The sequence below is a fragment of the Ptiloglossa arizonensis genome, chromosome 13 (assembly GCF_051014685.1).
Source record: "Ptiloglossa arizonensis isolate GNS036 chromosome 13, iyPtiAriz1_principal, whole genome shotgun sequence".
In the NCBI taxonomy this organism is placed as follows: domain Eukaryota; kingdom Metazoa; phylum Arthropoda; class Insecta; order Hymenoptera; family Colletidae; genus Ptiloglossa; species Ptiloglossa arizonensis.
In genome coordinates this window covers 12,536,160-12,557,288 of record NC_135060.1, presented here as the reverse complement: position 1 = coordinate 12,557,288, position 21,129 = coordinate 12,536,160, and the positions used below count along the sequence as shown (strand labels likewise).

The 21,129-nt window shown below is 38.4% G+C and overlaps 1 protein-coding gene and 1 long non-coding RNA gene across 4 annotated transcripts in view; one reads left to right on the top strand and one right to left on the bottom strand.

Annotated features, from left to right (window-relative positions):
* Positions 1–21,129, bottom strand: part of LOC143153577 (dual specificity calcium/calmodulin-dependent 3',5'-cyclic nucleotide phosphodiesterase 1) — a 258,363-nt gene that overhangs the window by 176,810 nt on the left and 60,424 nt on the right. Inside the window, exons 1-2 of one of the 3 annotated variants that reach the window (XM_076324955.1) lie at positions 17,482–18,033; positions 5,037–5,258 (exon numbers count right to left, since the gene is read on the bottom strand). The exons of the other annotated variants lie outside the window; for them this stretch is intronic. Coding sequence (XP_076181070.1) covers positions 5,037–5,160 — 124 coding nt within the window. The 5' untranslated portion in view covers positions 5,161–5,258; positions 17,482–18,033. Of the gene's footprint in view, positions 1–5,036; positions 5,259–17,481; positions 18,034–21,129 lie in introns of those variants that run through there. 3 annotated transcript variants of the gene reach the window in all.
* The window catches only part of LOC143153578 (uncharacterized), an 88,853-nt gene continuing 85,958 nt past the window's right edge, over positions 18,235–21,129 (top strand). The window contains exon 1 of the long non-coding RNA XR_012993865.1: positions 18,235–18,515. This is a non-coding gene — a long non-coding RNA (uncharacterized LOC143153578). The remainder of the gene's footprint in view (positions 18,516–21,129) is intronic.

The window sequence follows — 21,129 nt, the reverse complement described above, 5'->3', positions numbered from 1 at the left end:
CGAGAGTTAATTTGCACTCTTCAACAATGTCGTCGAACCGAGTTATAGAATTAATTTACAAGAGTGAATAACACTTTAAACGCCATTTTTCAGTAGCAACCGAACATCAGTCGTTACATCGTCAACATCGTAATCGAATAAAAAAAAAATAAAAAAAAAGGATGGCACTTATTTATAAAAAGAACGAGGCAGGTTAATAATTCGAAAAAGTGCGTGTACATTTCTATAATTTACCCGTCAAGAGATAAGTAATCGAAATAATTTCTTTATCTTTTCAGAATACATATATAAAATATGAACATAAAACGTAGAAAGCAATATACCAATAATGGAAGTAATAGGAATAAAATATCCAAACTGGTTTTACTTACAAATATATTGCGATCGGAGTTGTTCGTCTAAATCTAGATGCACGTGTTTAATTTCGTTTTCAATTTTTCTTTTCGCAAACGAGTGTCATCGGATACAAATCGAAAGTTTAGAGATACAGGAAAATGTACGAGACATTTTCTCGAAATCTATTTTCTCGAATGATAGCAAAAAAGAGATATACAACGAATCACGGTAACTCACCTTGGCAATTTATAACGTGTAAAGCTCACGAGTTAAGAATTAATTAATTTACTCGAACGTTAGTCTCGACGTAGCTGCAAATGGCAGATTATTTCGTCCTGTTTCCCGTTCTGCATGAAAGCGCAATTCAACGTTAAATAATTTATGTTATTTGCACTTGTAACCCTGCTCCAAGAAAAGCAAACAGCCTCTCGCCGTGTCGCCCGCTTTTACGTCGCCGGCATTCGTACGCTCGTTTTGCTCTTACTTAAAAAGATCAGTTTGCACTCGACATCCCGTGCAACAAGACGCCCAGACTCCTGTATTTAGCGATAAACATCGAACACTCCCGTTTGCGTTCATTACGTAACAATAGCGTATAATTGTTGCGCTTAACGATATTGCGACGCAACACAGCATTCGTTAAACTTAAGAGCTTAGAAAACTAAACCTGCAGACGACGTCTACAAACGCTTGTTTGCAATCGTTTGGAAACAATCACGTTTTATCGCCGCACAATACCAACAATCGAGCAAACCTGTATTTTTAAAAAACGTGACTTTCGCACAACCATAGGGACGAACAGGTGCGTACGATATCGAAAACCAACGTGAATCAAAACTCTGTATCTTTACGGGATTGTCTATATTTACAATGTAATACCGACAAAATATTAATACAATGACGGAAACAATTTCCGTGAATTTCAACCTACCAGTAATATTATACTATTTATTTACGCGCGTACAGCTTTGCAATATTTTGTATTTATCCGAATGCGTCTATCAATGATGACAAACGTAATTTAATAACCGAGTCGATGAATTGTATTAAAATGATACCTCGTCTTTGGTATTCTCAGTATTGTTCTTACGCCGTCTAAATCTTAATCACATTCCCCTAACTCGTTACCGTTCACTTCCCAAACTCTCGAACACGAATGGCATGTCCTCACCGTGCAGGTCAGTCCTCTCAAAACTTTGTCAAATGGAACTCTCTCTAAAATACACTACACCTACTGCTTCATCGACTCCCTACAACTGGCCCATTCTTAAGGGCCCTCGTTCCCATATAACTACAAACATGCACATAGTCGGAGCCGTCACTCGACCGGTTCAATACCTGTAACCACTCCTCGAAACTTTATTTCTAATTAATTCCTGTAAAAGTAAATAAATGAATATCGATCGTTGCTAGATCGTAACGAAGAACAGGCAAGTGCAAAGTAGTGGTACAAAGTACCGAGGTCGGTCGAAAGACATCACGAACATCGAAGTCTCTAACGATTGTGGTTGTCACGAAGATCAAAGTGGCTAATAATCTTGGCCATCCAAGAGGTCAAAGTACACGTTCTCGTGGCAAAGAGCGCTCTAAGTGCCTGTGAGTATAGTGACAATGTTTCGCTGTTCGTTGTATGCACCGATGTTCGAAACGCGTTCAATTGATTGTACAGGGGAGTGGTTTTTAACCTTATCGAAGTTACGACAACGTTTAGAAGAATTCTCTTAATCTTGGACTTGTGGTAGGAGAAAAAATGAAACTTGGTGTAGTTCTTAAGCGTGAATAATAATAATAAGGAGAATGTTGAAAAGTATAAAAAATACAAATGCTCATGGACAATGAACGATAGATGCTCCCGACTTACATTACCGTGACAAGTGTTGAAACGTTACCGGTGTTGGAACAACTAGACAAGAACCAACATTCGCCGGTAAATGAATCGAGATAAAGACTAGCTTGTCGAAGAACAACGTAACTCATTATCCGGAATACGTGACTCGAATTGAATACTGTGCGAGAAAATTCCAACACTCGGTGTTTTCTTTCAGGCTACCATCTCTGCGCGTACACGCTAAAAGCTCTAGCATTCGGCAAGGGCAAGTCGGACGACTTTGCGAGCTTCATTCACGGACCAATGAACGTATTGAATCCCGTGTGCAGAACCCTGGCGTGCAGATGCATACGCATTGAATCGACATGAATTTCTCGAAAGAGGACTTACAGGTATTCGATAGCTGAAACACGGTATCCATTGAAACCGAGGAAACTCGTAGTCCTAGCTATTCTACGTTGTATACATTAGCGAATGAGGAAGACCCTGTGCGATACTATTATGATACTTTCCGCGTGAATTCGCAAGGAAGTTTCCGCTATCAAAATTGCGCTACAACTCGCTATAATTTATTTCTCATTTCTATCAAATTCGTAGACATCTGTACGTATCTATTACGTGAATTGGGACAATTAATCTTACCCATTCTGAATCGATTCTTCTAAGTTCAACGTTATCTGACGTGGACTATCGTGCCGAAGCAAAATATCAAGTCACGGAGATAGAATTTTTATCAAATTGCTAGCAGTGTTTATACAACGATTCGTATCGAAGTTTGGTACAGAGAAATGAGTTGAACGCATGTGTGTTTAAGAAGTCTCGATACACGAAACAAAATTCTTTGAATAGTACTCGAGGCGAAACTATTGTGCTAGACGTGTTACGGGAGAAGAATTTCGATAAAGAACAGTTGGGCGGAAGAATGTTTCTGAAAACGTCGGAATTTCAATCAAAGAAAGGAGAACGTAACGCACAAGATACAGGGATTGGTAGAACTCGGTTAATGGAAGAAAAAAGTTGCAATAAATATATGTTCGGAATTTAATGCACCTCGGAGACATTCAACCGTTTAGAACTCTGCAGTGCTATACACGCTAGAAAATGATTTATGTTCTCGGAGTTCGGTGAGTCGACAATTAATAAGTAACCTTGAAACCAATAGTCTTGTAATAAATAATTTAATATCAAAGTTCCAATTTATTCCTACAATTGTTAATAAACAAATCGTAGTTTTGAATATCTCTAAAACTATTGTGTCAGTTTTCGTACATGTACTATTATACGATGTCCCTTTCAGTGATTTCTATCAACGTCTACAGTTCCTGTAATTTAATTATAACTTTACGAGGAAAGTGTAGCTAGCGTATAATGATATTTGCGAACAAGTAGTCTTTAAGTTCTTTTTCCGACGCCAGCAATCTGACGCGTCTCCATTGCACCAAGATACCACTTAACCGACCAATAATAATCCATTAACGGTCTAAATAGTTTATATTTACCAGGCAATTACCGTTATTTTATTTCGGCAAATATACTTGTCGATTCAGGGCGTTGCTTGTACAAACTTTGCGAAAGGGCTTTGTTTACAATATTGTTCCACTGGACGAGAGTTGAAGCGTAATTATTATACATCAAAGCAGCAACTTAAATTGTTCACCTTTTCCTTGATTCTGATAATTTTAAATATTAATACATGGTGGATATTACAATAGTATATTGGTAAAATACTAACCATACGGAAAATAAAATAATAAAGTATAAAGTATGGAATACAATCTTGGTGAAGAAGCAAAAATATTCAACAAATGTATCATACAATGTGGACATAATTTCAGAGAAAAGTTTATCAAACAGGAATGGCATAAAAATTCATGTAAAAGTTTCTTCTTTTAACTAAGTGGGAACCATTGATATTGCAATTAATATTGATAATATTGCAACTCTTTTGCAAAAATTCAACATGGTCTGCTCTTATTTATGTAAAAGACGGATAAAAATGGTTTATTAATTTTGTGATAGTTTTTAAAAATAGTTAACCATAGGATAGTAAAAATAACTGAAAAATTACTATAACTTGGAAACAAAGTCACTTAGGACAAGCGATGATGTAACATTTTTTTGTTACTTTCGTGTACTAAAAACACATTGCATAAATTCTGTTTCAAAATAATTAATACGAAACGCAAGACGGGTTAAATGGCTCCTACCTTCATCAATAGGTTAAGCGGAAGGGATAAAACAACCCTCTAAAGTTTCATCCCTCTAATGCTATCTTGTAGATTACTCGAGGGACAGAGAAGCTGTTTAAACAAATTCTTTATAATTTCGGCAGAAAACAACATAGTGTGTATTTCGGTGAAACGAATTAAAAATTTTTTTTTAATTACCGTCACGTACGTCACGTATTAAAAACTGAGTATCAATTTGCGTCCGAAGGAAATCACTCTACCCATATTTTATCATTAATAGTTTATACGTAATATCAGTGTCAGACAGTATTTACAAAAATATTGGGAAAAGAAATGGTTCGAGCTAGCTTTTTCCTTCTTTATTAACTCTTTTTACCAACGTGTATTGTATATTATTTTCGGTAAAAGAATCGTAAAGAATTTGTTAAAAAATACTCACAGCGTCGAAAAAAGAATTAAGAAGGGTGAATCTTTGGAGGGTAGTTTCACCCCTTGATCTTGAGTTTCGACTGCTAAAGAAGCACGAATTTCTTATTATCAACTACTCTACAAATCCTATAAAACTTTCATCAAAATCGGCGTCAAACACTTCTCGGATGTTCCTTGTTGGTAGAAGTTGCAAATAAAATATTGGAAAAGTAATATTTACAAGCGAGAGTACGTGTATCGTCTGCAATAATTACCTATTGTATACGTTGCACCATCCAGCTGAAAAGTTGCGCTCTTGCACTTCTTGAAGAGCTTGTGATGAGGATAGGGTGGCGGAAGCGGTGGAGGTGGTGACCCCTTTGGCTCCTGTTTACTCATGTTGTTCCTTGCACTCTCGCTTATTTCTTGATCATGAATTATATCACTGATTCCAACGCAACACTCGCGGACGGACGCTCAGAGAACGATCACATTGCCTTAATATTCGAACAGATAATTTAATCGTGCGATGGGCATAACATTCAAAAGAAAGTAGAAAATATTCAAACGAAAAGAAGGTAAATGCGGATAACGGTGGAAGTTTTTACGAATTTTATTCGTTGGTAAGAATATCGAAATAGAAAGTTTGTCGCGTCAACGCGGCTGGGTAAAAGAAAATTTTCATATATCAATTTTTGATCCGCGTTTTATCCGTCGTATGCAGATTCGCTTACGCAAAATAGTAAAAGCGAGACGGAGTAAAATTTCACGAACCTGTGATCCGACATAATAATGAGATTGAAATTTATGCCGAACAAAAGAGCACCAGCTAAGAGCGGCGATACGAAAAAGCCTTTACCGAATTTTACCGAAAATCCTGCCCGCGATATTGTTTTTAAAAAGTCCCAACGAAGAGATCTCTTGGACGCGAGAAAATTGCTCGCGTCTATAAACTTTAACTTTAAAGGTTTAGCGTTAAACGTCCACCTTTCGCTCGTAAGAAATTTCACGAAAGGGTGTCGGTAAATTTTCCTTTCGAACAAAAATTTTCAACTCAATTTTACAAAATGAGCGAAACGCTGTATCACGTGTTTCGAAAGTAAATTTCCTACTCGGTCTCGATGGAACTGAATATGCACAGAGTACAATTTCTCGATCGTTCATATTGGGATAGTTGGAGGACGTTAGAAGTAAATCGGATATCGGTCGACGAAGAAACTTAAAAAAGATCAAAATCGTGAACGATCGATCGACAAAATCGAAACCAACAATTCGTTCCAAATAATTTCGTTCTTGTTTCGTCGAGGTGTATGAAATGTTAAAAATCCGGTGAATTCTTAAATCAAAGCCCAGAATCAAAATTTGGCTCGTAAACAACCTTGGCAGTCTTCGCATGGCCTAAAATAGGTTCGGGGGTGAAAGAGAGCTAAACTTGCATCGTCGATATTACACACACGAACGCTTCGCGATTAATTTACAAACTATCGAGCGCAACTCGTACGACCTATTTAAATTTCACGAGTGTTTGAGTTTTATCGTGTGAACGGTAATAAAAGAAAAAAGTGTTACTATTAAAAAAGTAAGTTTGTTAACGAAAAACAAGTAACCGAGACAACGTGAACGTGTTCGGCGAGATCTTGGGCTGACTCTATGAACGTTTGACCTTAATTAACTTCGACGCTCCGTACGATCAAAGGCTCCGTTTGCGTTACAATTAAAAAACTCCCCTCCTCCTTTCGTCGAAAATTGCTAAATTAGCGATTGCGGAATATATTTCACGTGTTCGTGAATTAATCTACAATTGTTCAAGGTTCACGATTTTATTACGAGGAAAGGAACCTAATCGTTGGATCGAAACGTTCAACCGATCGAGCCGATTGAATCGTGCTCGCTCGATTGTTTATTCGTTCGTTATTTCGTAAAACAAGGGAATCTAATTATCCAACGTACAAGTTCCATTGTACCGAGATCTGACTTGGCGAATTAACGCGGCGCTGATACGCTCTCGTTAACTCCTCGCAATTGGAACGCGTGGATCGAACAAACGAAATATTCCCGGCACACCGATAAAACTTTCGAGCCACTAAATTCCTGAACGATCGTCCCGTATACCCCGACACGTTTCTCGAAGAACCGGGCCACTGTGCAGCCGCAGTAAAAATCTCGCGAAGCACCGCGGGCGTAACACTTTATCACTGGTCCTCTCGGGAGGGGGTGAGTTTGTTTCGCTCGTACGGGGGCGGGGATTTGCCAAAAGCGGCAAAGGGTAAAGTTCAATCCCACTCGGTGGACCGCGAGTCCCGATGAAAGTCCATCGAACAACACGAACTGGGAATTAGCGCCGTGACATACCAACCGGAAACAACGCGCTTGGACGCACAACTGCGGAGGAATTTCTGGTCCCGTGAAATCGTTGTTCGCCGACACACGCACCCCTCTCGAGGATTTCCCGCGTAACGCGAGCATAATGGAAATTATTGCGATCCGCGCGTGTTAGCAGCCTCGTTCCAGCGACGCACCATGAACGAACATTCACGGAGCGGCAAAAAATAATTAACTCGGTAAGAATCGCCCGGAATATGCCGCGAGTAATCCGATATCTTTTCCACGATACGTGGGTAATTTTCATCTTCCTTCCGCTTCGATGTTCGCAGCCATAGGAGATATCTACTAGGTTGTTCGATAAGTTTTGTCGTTGGTTTAACTTGTATAAACAAAGCCGGAGAAATTTGTGCTGAACTCTCTCTAGTATTATTTCGTCAATACGAACCGTGTAATTGAAGCGTATTCCAATAATGAACGAACAAGGGTAATATATAACAATCTTATAGTATGGATCGAATGAAAGTCTGAGAAAAAGAGTTTCAGAAGCAGAGTTGACAATTTGAGAAATACGGCTGGAAAAGTCTATCCTTTTTCATAGGAGGTATTATTTAGCGCGTAATTTACTTTCAAAAATTGAGCGGAATTAAAGAGACTTATTCGTAGACTTATTCTGCGAAAAGAATAATTCGAAAGAACACAACGGTGTTTGCAAATCGTACACGATCGAATGGCCATTTGGTCTTCTGGTGGCAATCCGCCGATAAATTTCAAGCGATCTCGACTATCCGTTTTTGTTCCACTCTCTTCCTCTGTTCGGGTAACTGGCTCTTTCCTCTTTTTCTGTGAACATTTTGCTATTTCGATTTTCCAACACGTCGTTTTCCCTGGCTCTCTTTTTACTCGTACATCGGTTTGCACCTTAAGCCTCGCCGTATCGCACGTATGCCTCCGTTTGTAACGCTCGATCCCACCTTCTTTTCCATTTTCCTCTTATCCTGGATCTTCTTTTCCTTTTATAAGGTCGAATGTAACCGGATTTCTCCCGTGTGTAATTTGTATGCCCCCCACCCCCCTTATTTTCTTCTATCGAGAAATAACCTTCGTCTTTACCCTCGCGCTGTTTCCTTATTCTATCCTTGAATGTGACGAGCTTTCTTACTTAACTATCGCCAACATGATTCTATTACAAAAATAAGCTCTCCCTCTTCTTTATACCGTATCCCCTCAGGCCTGTCGTTTCATCTAGGTACTCTGCCTGAACATTTCAAATCCTGGGTTTATACCACAGATATCTGGAAATCCACTTCCTCGAGAAATATCTGTTTAGTACGGTACATTCGTGTATTTGTTAACTGTTCGGTCGACAGCTCTCTGTTCTATTTATGTTGCTCTAATTCCCATCGAGCCGCTAAAGAAACTCTCGAATATATACTCTTGTACGCTTTTCAGTACAGAGGTGCTTTCGCATCCTGTGGACGTTCCGGTTAATTCTTATTGCTCTTGAATACCGACAAAGAATAATTATCTTCCTTCTAAATAGTTCATCTTCTTCAATTTTCTTTTCGAAGCGTGTCGTTAAAATACGAATAACACTGTTCGTACTAGAAATCCAACGAGTGTTCAAAGCTGCCAACATCCGTGGAAACTTTCGGTCGAATTGATCGGAACGAAATCATCGGAACAAAGAATTATAAAAAAAAAGGAGTCGCAAATCCGGTAGAAGTTTCGCGAAATTCACTCGGCAATCGACGAGTCGACAAAGTTTCCCACCGGTTCGACAAATACAATTCTTTATTTGCCAGATAAGCAGCCCCATAAACTCCGTGATGGCCAATACACTCCTCTTTCGAGTTTTTCCTAATTTTTACTTCTTTGCTCGGTCTACTCCGCTCCCTTTCTCGCCCTTATCTTCCTCCCTGAGTTCACGTCCCTCCCCCTGGCCCTATTCTCTGTCTCCGTTCTTTGCCCTCATCGCCACCCTACCTACCCCTTACTCCACCCTGTCCACCGGTTTAAGAGGCCTCGGTGAATTAATAGTTCGCGTGGTATACGTGACTCCGGAACCGAGTGGCCACGTCGAGTGCACTTCCTCGATCGTGACGTATCCCCATCGTCGAAGGGCAGCGGTGCAACGAACGAGGACCGTGCTTTCTCACCTTTCGTCAGCGTGCTCGAATCCTCGATAAGTTCGCGCAAAATTACACGGAAAACCGCCACAGACGATTGGAAATCACGGATCTTTTTTCGCGAACGAAACGAAGTTCTCGATCTACCCTTGTACGCGAACGAATACGTCCAATAACGAGTCGTGTGAAATCGATTTACTGTGATCATAACGCTCGATGAGCAATAGGTTGCTCGATAAGTTTTGTCGTTCGATAAGAAATCGAGCAATTACGTTCGACGTTTTATTTTTTCAAAGATGGTACCACCGTTCGACGAACGTGTGCGAAGTTTCGTGTAGATCTGTCGACTCGTTCCTATATTTACAGTTGTTCAAACATTGAAGAGTCGTAGTATTTGTTTACAATGGAAAAAACGACGAAACTTATTGAGCAACCTGGTGTACACTTTGAAATCCGATCGAAATGAATTACATACGAGATAAAGAGCTGCATTTATCCAATGTACGAGACCGTACAATCTCCAGTAATTTATTTATTGGAAAATTATCCGGCAAGGGAAGAATTAAGATACCATTCGCGCCATTTCGGTACCACGAACTTTTCAACTTGAACAAAATCTGTTCAATTAATGATGAACGAATCACAGCATATATTGTTACTTATGAAACAGTGTAACATTTTGTTAATATACGTATTCCGTTACGGATCGCGATTTGAAAGATTAACGCATCGAGTTACGCGTTTTAAATTTAATTTTCATTGCAAAATATATAGACGTATTGCAAGGAAGCCTAAAGTTTCTCACGAACAAATCAATTTTCAACACTCTGTTAATTCTTATTGCTCTAAATTACCTTCCTTTTAAGTAATTTTATTTGAAATTACTTACACGTTTGTTCAATATTTTTGTACGTAACGTAATATTCGAACGATAAACTAGACGAAAATTTATTCGAAATTATTCGAATGATTCACAATTCTGATAGCGGAATAACTAAATCGTTTTGTTGAGATCACAACGATAATTTGTATGTATTTCGAATTTTGTCTATAGTACGATAAATATCAACCGGCACGTTTTATCTACATCGGTAACAACTTGTACTTGTTTGTTAACTTACAGGGCTTGGTAATCGATACACATTAGTATCAACGAATGTGTCGAATAACAATTCCATGGCGTCCGATTCTTCGCGCATCTTTTTTCCTCGGCGTCGCTATTCGAGGCGTAATTTAAAATCGCTTCGAAACCGTGAATCGGACAGCGGGGGAATGGATTTCAAGAGATGTTTGCTCTGCAAACTAGATAGCTGCTTGCAATTCTTCCCTTTCAACGATGAATCGTTTGTCTATACGGGGATTTTCTGAAGCATCAAGTCGAGTAAGTAAGTAATACCGTTTGTTCGGATTCTTTACCGGAACAGTTGAAATCGTTTCCCAAGAAATATTTACGAACTAGAAAATGCACAATCCGTATCTTTTATTTCTCTTCTACTTAATTTCACGTTTTAAAATATTAAAGTTCAACGTTAACTACATTACGTATAAAGGAAAGAAAAATTTAAAAAAGAAATAATTTACCTCTTTTTCTCAGTTCGGTTGCTACCCATAAAAAAGAAAAGTTTTTATTTTTATTTTATCAATAAGTATCGTACACGTGTCCGACACGAACTATCCAACGTGAAATTTTTTTCATTTCCATTTTTATGTAGATTACTTTTTAAAAATTTATATATTTTTTTACACTTTTTGTTATATATTATTGTAAACTTTTATTCGTCAAAGAGGGCTAAAATTCCAACCGAAAACTTTATACAAATTTATCGAGCTTATCGATCAATAAAATGAGTTCTTCACCGAAACTCGTATTACGTGTGTACGAATGGTGTTTGTATACAATTAACGATTTGTGTTTGCAAATAATTAACGATGTGTGTCTTATTTTATAATTTTTCGTAATCTGTCGGACGATATGCGCATTCCATTAACGCGAATGCTCCCGTTTCCACTGCTGAAAATCTCCGAGAAACGATTCTTGGCATCGTTCGTGTATTCTTAACATAATAATTTCTCTGGTAAGCAAACTTTGTGAAACTCGGAATAAATAAATTAAACGCAACACGCCTCGTCTAAATTAAATTTTCTAACACCGAAAAATGTTTTCTTTTCACATCAGAAAGAATGATCGAATTTTCTCGATTACCACGTTTAATCGATTCAACACCACTTTGCTTATTAATTATCCAATATTTTGATAAAAGTTTACAAAACCGACGTTAGAACTAAATTATCGTTTGCAACCTTTAAAAATTCCCGCTATATAAATCATATTTGTAATCATAAGTTATAAACTGTGACACCGATCCGTATTACTACTCTGTACCGTGTAATTTTTAAATCACCACGTTCGCTGTCTACTTATTAATAATATAATTTTAGTTCGAGTTTTCTTTCTGGGTTAGATTTAATAACGGTATAATTTTTTTTTTCGTGTCTGAACCTCACCTATTGCACTGCAACTACACCCTACTTTCCACACCGTTTATTATTTTTCTCCCTTCTTAGTTCCTCTCGTTACTAATGTGTATCCATGTCTACTAAAGATGTATTATTATCAATATTATAATTTAAAAAAAAAACACCCTTTTACACCCACCCTACGGGCAAGAATAGTTTTTTGAAGTTCGAACCAAAGGTCTAAATGATTCCTTTGAAAGCAGGTCAGCTTCGCGCCTCTTTGATGGAGAATGGCTGGGATGAGATTCCATTCAACGAAATTTTTTCAGGTGATTCGAGCGAAATGTAAACGTTTAACTTATTTAACATTCCGTACTTATTTCCTTTATGTAAAGGAATTAATTTCTGCAAAATGTTCAATATTCTGGACAAGTTCTCGTATCGTGAATTTCGTTCACTTTTCTGTTTCGCTTTCTTCTGTATGCTCAATTGTTTCTTGATTCTATAGTCTTACGTCCAGATTCTGGATTGTGGAAAATTTTTTACGCATAAATTTAACGAAGTACACGTGTACTGTAATCGCACGAAATCGAAACATCCAAGTTAAATTCATCGAGCATTCGATGGATACCTCGATAAATTCACTTCCATGTTGTTCGTCGTTTTGATCGATGGCAAACACCGATTCGTGGATCGCGTAGTCAATTTCGGAACAATCCAAAATTAAGGATAGGATTTCACGTATGTGCGTGCAATGCGAGAGTGGAATGTACTGGTTTGTTTGGAATCGGTCGAACGTCGAACCGATATACGTTAATGAACAGGCATGTTCGATGTTTCCTTGATATACCTCAACTATACCGTTTAATCGAAATGGTTTATATAGTAGGATTGTTCAATCGGTTGCGGTAAATTTCAGCACAAATCATGTAAATTTACTTCCCCGAACCTATTACGATGGGTTTAATTGCATTCCAAACAGATGCAACATTATTAATCGGTATTTCCTACGGGACGGAAAACATTATGCGTTAAATTACTCCGTAACGAGAAAAGCTTTTTTCTCCACGGTGAAAAAGAAACGTGTAACGTTTCCTGTGTTTAAAGGGAGAATAGGTGAATTTATAAACCGAAGCACTCTCTTGCAAATCTTGTCGCTGTAAATGCAACGATATTAAAATTCTGCTGCACGATATGTACACTGCACGATGCAATTTTGGCTACTCTATTGTCAACAACCTTCGTCTTTCTCGCTCGAGATACATTAATACTAGAGAAAATGTTTATGTAATAAATTGCAACGCGTGGAATAATTATTTCACGTTGTTCGTCAATAATTGAATTAGTCAGAACATTGTATTCGAACGAGAATGAACGTTGACTTAGATATGATATTTTTACTCTTTATTTTGCGAATAATGTACAGGTTAGTTCAGAAGTAGAGGCAAAATTTAAACTGAATAATAAAACTTGCAAAAGAAGGAAGAAAATGTTCAAAGAACTATAAACTTACAAATGAGAAACCTAAATATATTGTTTCCTTTTCTGGATCTTAATCGGCCTATATTTCTGGAGCACAAAATATACATATATTAATTTGGTATTAATATCGGTAAGTTGTATATTTTCAGCGTATAATCACAAATCAATATCCTCGTTTTTTCTTTCCTTCGCGAAACGACTCTTAATTGGATGCTTGTTAGAGTGAATTTTATATCAAGCAAGCTTTTGCATATTTAGATGCTACTGTGAAAGTGAAAAATAGAACGAGAACACGGTGTATCGTGGATGATTGGAATTAATTAAATTCAACTATTATCATCGTACTACCCAAACGTGATCTCGCGCGAGTCTTCCTCCCTTAGAGAAAGGAATTCGATATTTCTCTCCAAGGAAAAATCAGACATGTCGAAATGTCGAAGGAGCATTTTTCTGGTAAACCTATTCATACGTAGACGAAACTATGAAATCTCGAATAATAGTGCTTCTACTTGCGAAAGCATAAACCTCTATCCTTGAAGAAACTTCAAACCTTATGTAGGATACTTTTATAGCGGTGTGTTCCACAGCAAAAAGGATCTCGTGTAACTGAGAATATATTCTGTTCCAATATCAAGATATTTCTCTTATGCATTCTATTTTTCTAAGAAAATATTCAAATTGTTTGCACCATTCTAATAACAATATATTCTTTAATGAAAATGTTTGAGTCTATGATACAAAGTGTTCGATTCGATTAAATTTATTAAATCTTTCGTTCGTTCAATTCGGTTTTCTTCGAATTTTTGTTAATACAGTAAGTGCCTATCAATTATTAAAGCTGAATCGATCGTACATGTTTAATTAACTAAACGTGAACTCAGAAACAACTGAATGAAACGATATTCTGTGCAGTGTTCTCCGCAAATAAGAAAAACGTAACGATTATTGTTTCATGAAGATGTTATAAATTCATTCTGTTGGTAATTGTATGAAAGTTTTCTAGAATGAATTTCAAATTAAGGTTAACGCGCAAAGATATTAGAAACTGTAACGGCTTCTTAAAACTGAATAGATATTTTAAGTAATTTCATCCGATCGTTTCGATTTATCAAAATTTTAAACAGAAGAATAAAATTATTAACCGAATATTAACAAATAGTTGTTATCCACGGAAAACTTGTACCATAACATTGTCGGAATTTAAACGAGTTTCTTTTATATTCTGGTCCATTTTCGTCGTAATTGTTTTCCTCAAATAAAATAAAAACGAACAAATATAAGAGTAGATTGTATAGCTATAACTGGTATATTGACAAACAATCTGAGATAATTCGAAAGGAATCACAGTTTCACCGTGATCCGATTAAGAAAATTAATTTTTCAACACTTTGAACAAAATACATACTAATGAATCTACCGAAGTGTAGGTACGTTTCACATTCGATATTGTTCTTTTAAACGATGAATTTGTCATAAAGGAAGCATTTATAAAGAACAATATGTATTATTAGAGAGACATGAATATGAAAATCCACTGCTACGCAAATTATAACCAGTAATCAATATTAAAATATTGATCAGCAGCACGAAACAAATATTCCATCTCCCTTGAATTGCTAGAAACTGATACTTATTTCTTCTTATTAAATCATTCGGCAGGCAGTCATTTGGCAACAAAAGAAATCCATACTTTTACATAAACTTTACAAACTCGCAAAAACATATTGCAGTAAGTTATCTTTTTAATCAGAGAATTACCTACGCAATTAATTTGAACAATCAGACTAAATATACGTTCAATAATTAGTTTCAGAAACACCCAATAAATCATTTTGAAATTAACACAATTATTCATAGATTATAACACACAGTGATCAATTCCTTGAGAATGCAACGTGTCAATAAGTATTATTAAGATATTCTTGAATCAGAGATGCTTTTTATGCATTCATTTATATATATATATATATACCAAAATTTTTTTAGTTTCTACAAAGCCTTCCAAACACTCGAATTTGCACTTGTTGGACATTCGTTAAAAATATCAGTCCGTCAGAAACAGGTCTCTTTCGTGCTCGATACCGCGACGTTCCGTGATTCTCTGATTTTGCGATTGATTCGATTGAAACACTACGAAAGAAAACATCTATGCTACACGACTTTCCTACGTCCGAGTAAACGAATCCTTTCTTCTCGTAGAGATCAAATATTTATCAGAAAGAGAGACTTGGTACTGTTTATTTCTCTCTCGTTGAAATAAACGCCCACCGTCCACGCTACACCACCGTGTACTTTTACCGCGTCCGTTCAATTAGTAAGAACAAAAGGAACGACCCGTTAGTCGTTCCATTGGAATTTCACCATCCGACGTCGCTTCGAGACAGCTTATTAAAACCTGCGTCCAGTCCCTCGCGAACTGAGCGATCGGAATCGGAAGAATTCACATCCATCGGTTCGATTTCCCTTTCGCACACCGTCATCGAATTATCGCGATCGCGGTGAACTCGATCTCGTTCGTGGCGCAATACGGGGAAAACTGAGCACAGAGAAACCAAACGAAATCCTCGGTCACAAACGGGAGAACGGAGCACAAGATTTAACCAAACGAAACACTACCGAGCCGCTTCGGTCGAATTACGGTGCTTGTTTTGAAGCTCGGCTGTACAGGAGGTGCAATTCCAAAACGGGTGAACATCGAATCGCTCGATCGTGATTTCGACAGGACTTGGGAAACAAGGTCGGCGTTTCTCCGATCGATTTACCGATATCGAAGTCCTTGATCGAACGGCGCAGATTTTCATTCGCAAGACGTGGAATTCGAACAGTATTCAAACGTTTCAAGAACCCCGTTTGCTTCGCCGTGAATCGCGGCAATTAAAGGCCACGATTGCGATCGAAATTCCATCCTCGTTTAACGGATCAACGGTTACCCCTATAAAGAAATTCAACGTTTGGAAAAATTACGTTAGATCGTGTATTGAAACATTTCATCGAGAATACGTTGCGTGATGAAAAAAAAGTAGGAAGGGAGTTCAGCGTTTGGAAAAAATTCGACGTTAGATCGTGAATCGAGAAATTTCATCGAGAATATATTGCATAATGAAGAAACGTGAGAAAGAAATTCAGCGTTTGGGAAAAAATTCGACGTTGGATCGCGTATCGAAAAATTGTTCCATCGAAAATATATTGCGTAATGGGGGAACGTAAAAATGTCTTTTTTATTAAAGAGTGAAACAAAACGGTAGGAAGAAGGATAATAGAACCGTGAGCAATTAACACGCGATGTCAGTGCCATTTAACCAACACCGACGAAGAAACGTCTCCGTAGAGAAATTCAAGAAGTTGAAACGTATGCCCGTATCTATCTGTGCCCAGTGAGATTTCAAAATTGATTTTCTCGCGTACGAAAAAAATTCTATTCTTCGTTTCGGATTGATTGTTACACACAGAATCGTTTTCTCGGTTATTCGTTTGCTCCTTCGTTGCACAGTTTCGTATTTTTTTCCTCCTCCGAAAAAATGTTGCAGACTATCGGTGAAAACCGATGAAAAGAATCGTTTCGAAATAATTGTATTTTATTTCCGGCATAAAATTTCCCTTACGAATAAACGGTATCGTGCAAATAACAACGAATAAAAATCAACACCGTATTGTACACCGCGTTGGCATGTTGTCCATTTACAGCATCGCGTTACGGACCCGAGCGATCGTTTCGCTCGTAGTTTGGCAAATATTTGCGCTACGTTGTACTTTTACATCGTGCAGCGAAGGCTCAAACGGTTACGCGTTTCGCGCGAATTAGCGACAATATCCAGGCATGTAACGGAACTAACGCGAACGTTTAACACGACAGTGCGAGTTGCTCGTTCCGTACGACGTGCAACAAAATCGTGGAACGCGCAAGTATTGCTTCCGTGACATTAACGGCAAGGTCAAGAGTGCAAACTCGCGCCAAATTGACCACTGTCCGGATTCCTCTTGGATCGTTCGAATACGCGAAACGGTCCTTCTCCGTTTCGATAAAAGAGGGTTCACTGCCGCACCGTTTCGCGTGTGAACGAATCAAGCGTCGACGCATCGATAAAGTGTCGCGATACAGAACGAATCGCTAGAAAATTCAACCGTTCGTTCCACGTGACTCGTGTCTGTGCTTGCATTTTAAGTAGATAAAAAAAAAAAAAAGAAATTCAATCAGTATCAACGTGCACATTCCGCGAAGGGAAAGATCCAACCTCCGCGACCTAGATTTTCTCCGTCGGAATGAAATAAAAATCCAAGATCTAGCTTAAACGAAATCTTTCTCGATGGATGGAGGGGGTAAACTGGGTACCTTTTCTCGCTCAAGGTCTCGCACAAATATAATATTTACACGACCGCCGTCCTTTTTCTCTCGCCAGTTGGCGAATAAATCTTTGCAACAGCGATAAACCGCGAGCCGTAAAAAAAGAGAAATGAACGCCTCGAGACGAAACGAGACGAGACGAGACGAGTCGATCAACGAGGCGCGTATTCCGCAATCGTGTGTATCGAGAACGCACAAATTGGCACTATCGGCTCGAGCATGTCCCCGTCACCGATCGAACCTCGCGCACAACGATTGCTTCCCGACACGGTGTTCGATTCGCGTTCTTCGAGAGAAAGAGAGAGAGAGGGAGAAAGAGAGAGAGAGAGAGAGAGAGAGAGAAGAAACAATCGATCCGACGACAACGATCGCGAACACCCCCGTTAAATCGTGGAGAAATCACATGATCACAGACGCGCGAGCAACGTCGCGGCGTCGACGTGTCGCGACCGGTGCCCGATCGGGATTATCGCGCGGCGAGCGAGCGAGCTTTCGGCGAGACTGATTTCGGCGCGACTGTGCGCGCACGAAAAACGCGAAAACTTCCTCGGCCGGAGGAATAGACGACTCCACGTGTCTCGGCTCGCGGCGCGACTCGAAAGCTCAAAAGCTCGCCTCGAGGGGCCGCGCATGCGCACCGGGGAACGAGTCCGCGAAAACCAATCGGCGAAAGCCTCCGCTCCAGCTGGGAATCGAGAGGGAAACGTACACGGTACGGCGAACCGTATTGCGAATAATTATTGCGCGCGGGATGATCTACACTTATCGAGGCCACGAGGGACCTTACCGCGAAACGATTCGCCACCTTTACGTTCCCTTTTCTTTATTTCTTTCTTTCTTTCTCCATTCTCTTCCGCGACGAGGGTGTTTGTTTGTGCTCCTTTCGCGACTGTTTTAACCGCACGACGTTTGAAGATGAGAATACCGAGATGAAAAAGGAAGAACGTTAACCAGACACGCGAGGGAATGCACGGGCTACGCGTGTAGGGAGACTGGGAGATTCGTCGTAGCAGTACGCTATTGTACGTATGTATACCGTTAAAGACTGTTGAAGTGAATTTATCGGTTGATAGCTGTCCTGTTCGTGGAATATTCCAAAGGAAAGAAATAATTTTTATAACCGTATTGAATTCTATTCGAACGTCGCACTGATTTAGTATGGTTGAACAACGAACGTCGTTTTTTCTGTAAAGAATAGTTCGATACTTCGTGGATGGACGACGCAATCGATCAAAACTGTAACGTTTTAAATAAAAATCAATCTCCCGTTTCTCAATATTTACTCGTTGAAACTTCCCTCGTTTTTCAAAATATGCGATCAATCTTTCGAAAAAGCGACAGCCGACGTACAAATCCAGATCACGATTCGTCCTTGGAATAATTCCCGCGGGACCGTATACGATCATTGGTTACTCTTTCGAAACAAGTGTTACGAGTAATCACGTTTACCTAAGCGAGTTTCTCAGCTTATCATATCGCGAGCGAGGACGAAACTTTTTAAGCTTGAACTTTTACAGTTCTTTATATTGTCTCTGGGCTTTTTAAACTTTTGGAAGACCAGAAAAATTGGGAAACTTGATTAGAAGAACAGACCAATTGTACTTTGTTCTGTTATTTGGAACGAGAGGATAACCATCCAGTTCGAATCAAAATTTAATCGAATTTCGGTCTAGTTACCCTCTATTTATAACTTTCCATAATAAAACGTTATCGATCCCTTTCTAAACTATCGCTTCGTTCCGAAATTGCTTGTGTATAACCGGCTACGTAAAAGTAAAATATAACCGAAAGACGTTATTTTGGAGCAGGTATTTATTTATATTGTACACAGTTATAGATTTTTCGTAATCTTAAAATATCTCGAAATAAATTCTTTAGACTCGATTGTACTGTACTGTGTGATAAATCTCCCGAATTAAAAATCATTAAAATCACCGTTCTATTAGCTTCAAACCGTTTTTCTTGGATATTAATTAACGTGTATTGTTATATGTAGTAATCATTCGTACCGATACAGTCGCGTCCAAAGTACGGTTTGCCGAACAAGCCTTACTAACGAGACCATTAGCAATCTAGCATGGAACGCTACTGTTTGTAAAACAAAATGGTTCTGACAACTTTCAAATTACATTTCGAAGAAAATTCGAAATTCGAAGCTGGAAAATACGAAGTAAAGTAATCGACGGGAAACTTGTATCTTTCGCGCGAATCAAATTATTCTATGCAGTATTGCACGGATCAGTTTGCAGTACAATAAATTACGCACGGTATACATTATATTCGAACTTGATAGTAGGCTGCTTTCCAATATCACTCTATAAATGTCACATAAATTTAGATGCGCTTGAGAAACCCAATTTACGAAAATAATACGCAAACGCTATTATTTTGGTTCTAATTTATTTCAAACAGATGCAGTTCTAAACGATGCGCACAAACTCGTGAACAATTTCGTTCGTTACATGGACGATAGAATCTAAAAAAAAAAAGCGATTCCTTGTGCAGATATAACTCGAAAGTGTGAAATAAAATTTGTTCGCGCAAGGTTGCTTTTTCGATGCGATCAATTTTTAAAAAACATCAACTGCAACTACGATTGAACACCAATTGGTCAACTTGTCTGTTCATTGCAAAACCTTCCACTTGTGTCGATACCTGTAAACATTGACAAGCTCATTTCAATTGATTCGAACTAGTTAGGAGATAGTAAAATCAATGTAAAACAAGTAATACAGTACTATTGTCAATGTTTACAAACGTCAACGCAAATAGAAAGAATGAGTAATTGAGGGACACGTTCACGTAGACACATATAGAAGAATTTAAATCTACATTTTCGATTTATTTATACCCAAGGAATAACTTTATCCTCGATTTCGCCATTCGTCCTCGTCCTATGTACTAGATTGTTCGATAAGTTTTATCGAATGACAAAAGTTATCGAACAACCTATTTTCTATAATGTTCGAACTTTCCAATTTCGTCTTCTTTCGTCTCTCACGTGATTAAACCCGTTTATATTTTTGTATTTCTTCAACTCTGTACGTAAAACAGGCTAGCCGATCGAATAAACAAATAAAGAAATAAATAATTGTCGATAGGGGAGTAATCCTACGGGATTACCTAGTATAAACGACGACAATTTGTCTGCATTATGAGCTTAGAGCCGTAGGTGGTCTGTCCGAAATCACGACGTTGCGTCGCGTCGCTGAGCGCCCATTAAATTTCTCGGATAAAATCTGACGCGGCGAATGCCCGTCGCATACTTCTGACCAGGTCAATTTATTATCCGGACAAGATTTTCCCACGGTGATAATCGAAATCGAACCGAAGTCATCGTACTGGAAAAATTGGCCGTCACACGATCGATTACAGAGGAAAATGTAAATTTATGTATATCCGAGAACGGTGTTTGGAGATCGGATTAAAAGCGATCGAGGAAATTTTATTTCCCTGAATTCGTTTGTTCACCGATAGTGATTTTAGCGGCACGAGTCGTAAAATCCAATCGAAATAATAATAAATTTACACGAAATAGGTTTAAATGAATTTTACAATTTCATCTACCGCGAAATAAAGGGCAACTTTGTCCCCCCCCCTCTGTTTATACAGTGTTCCGTAACGAGTGACACAACC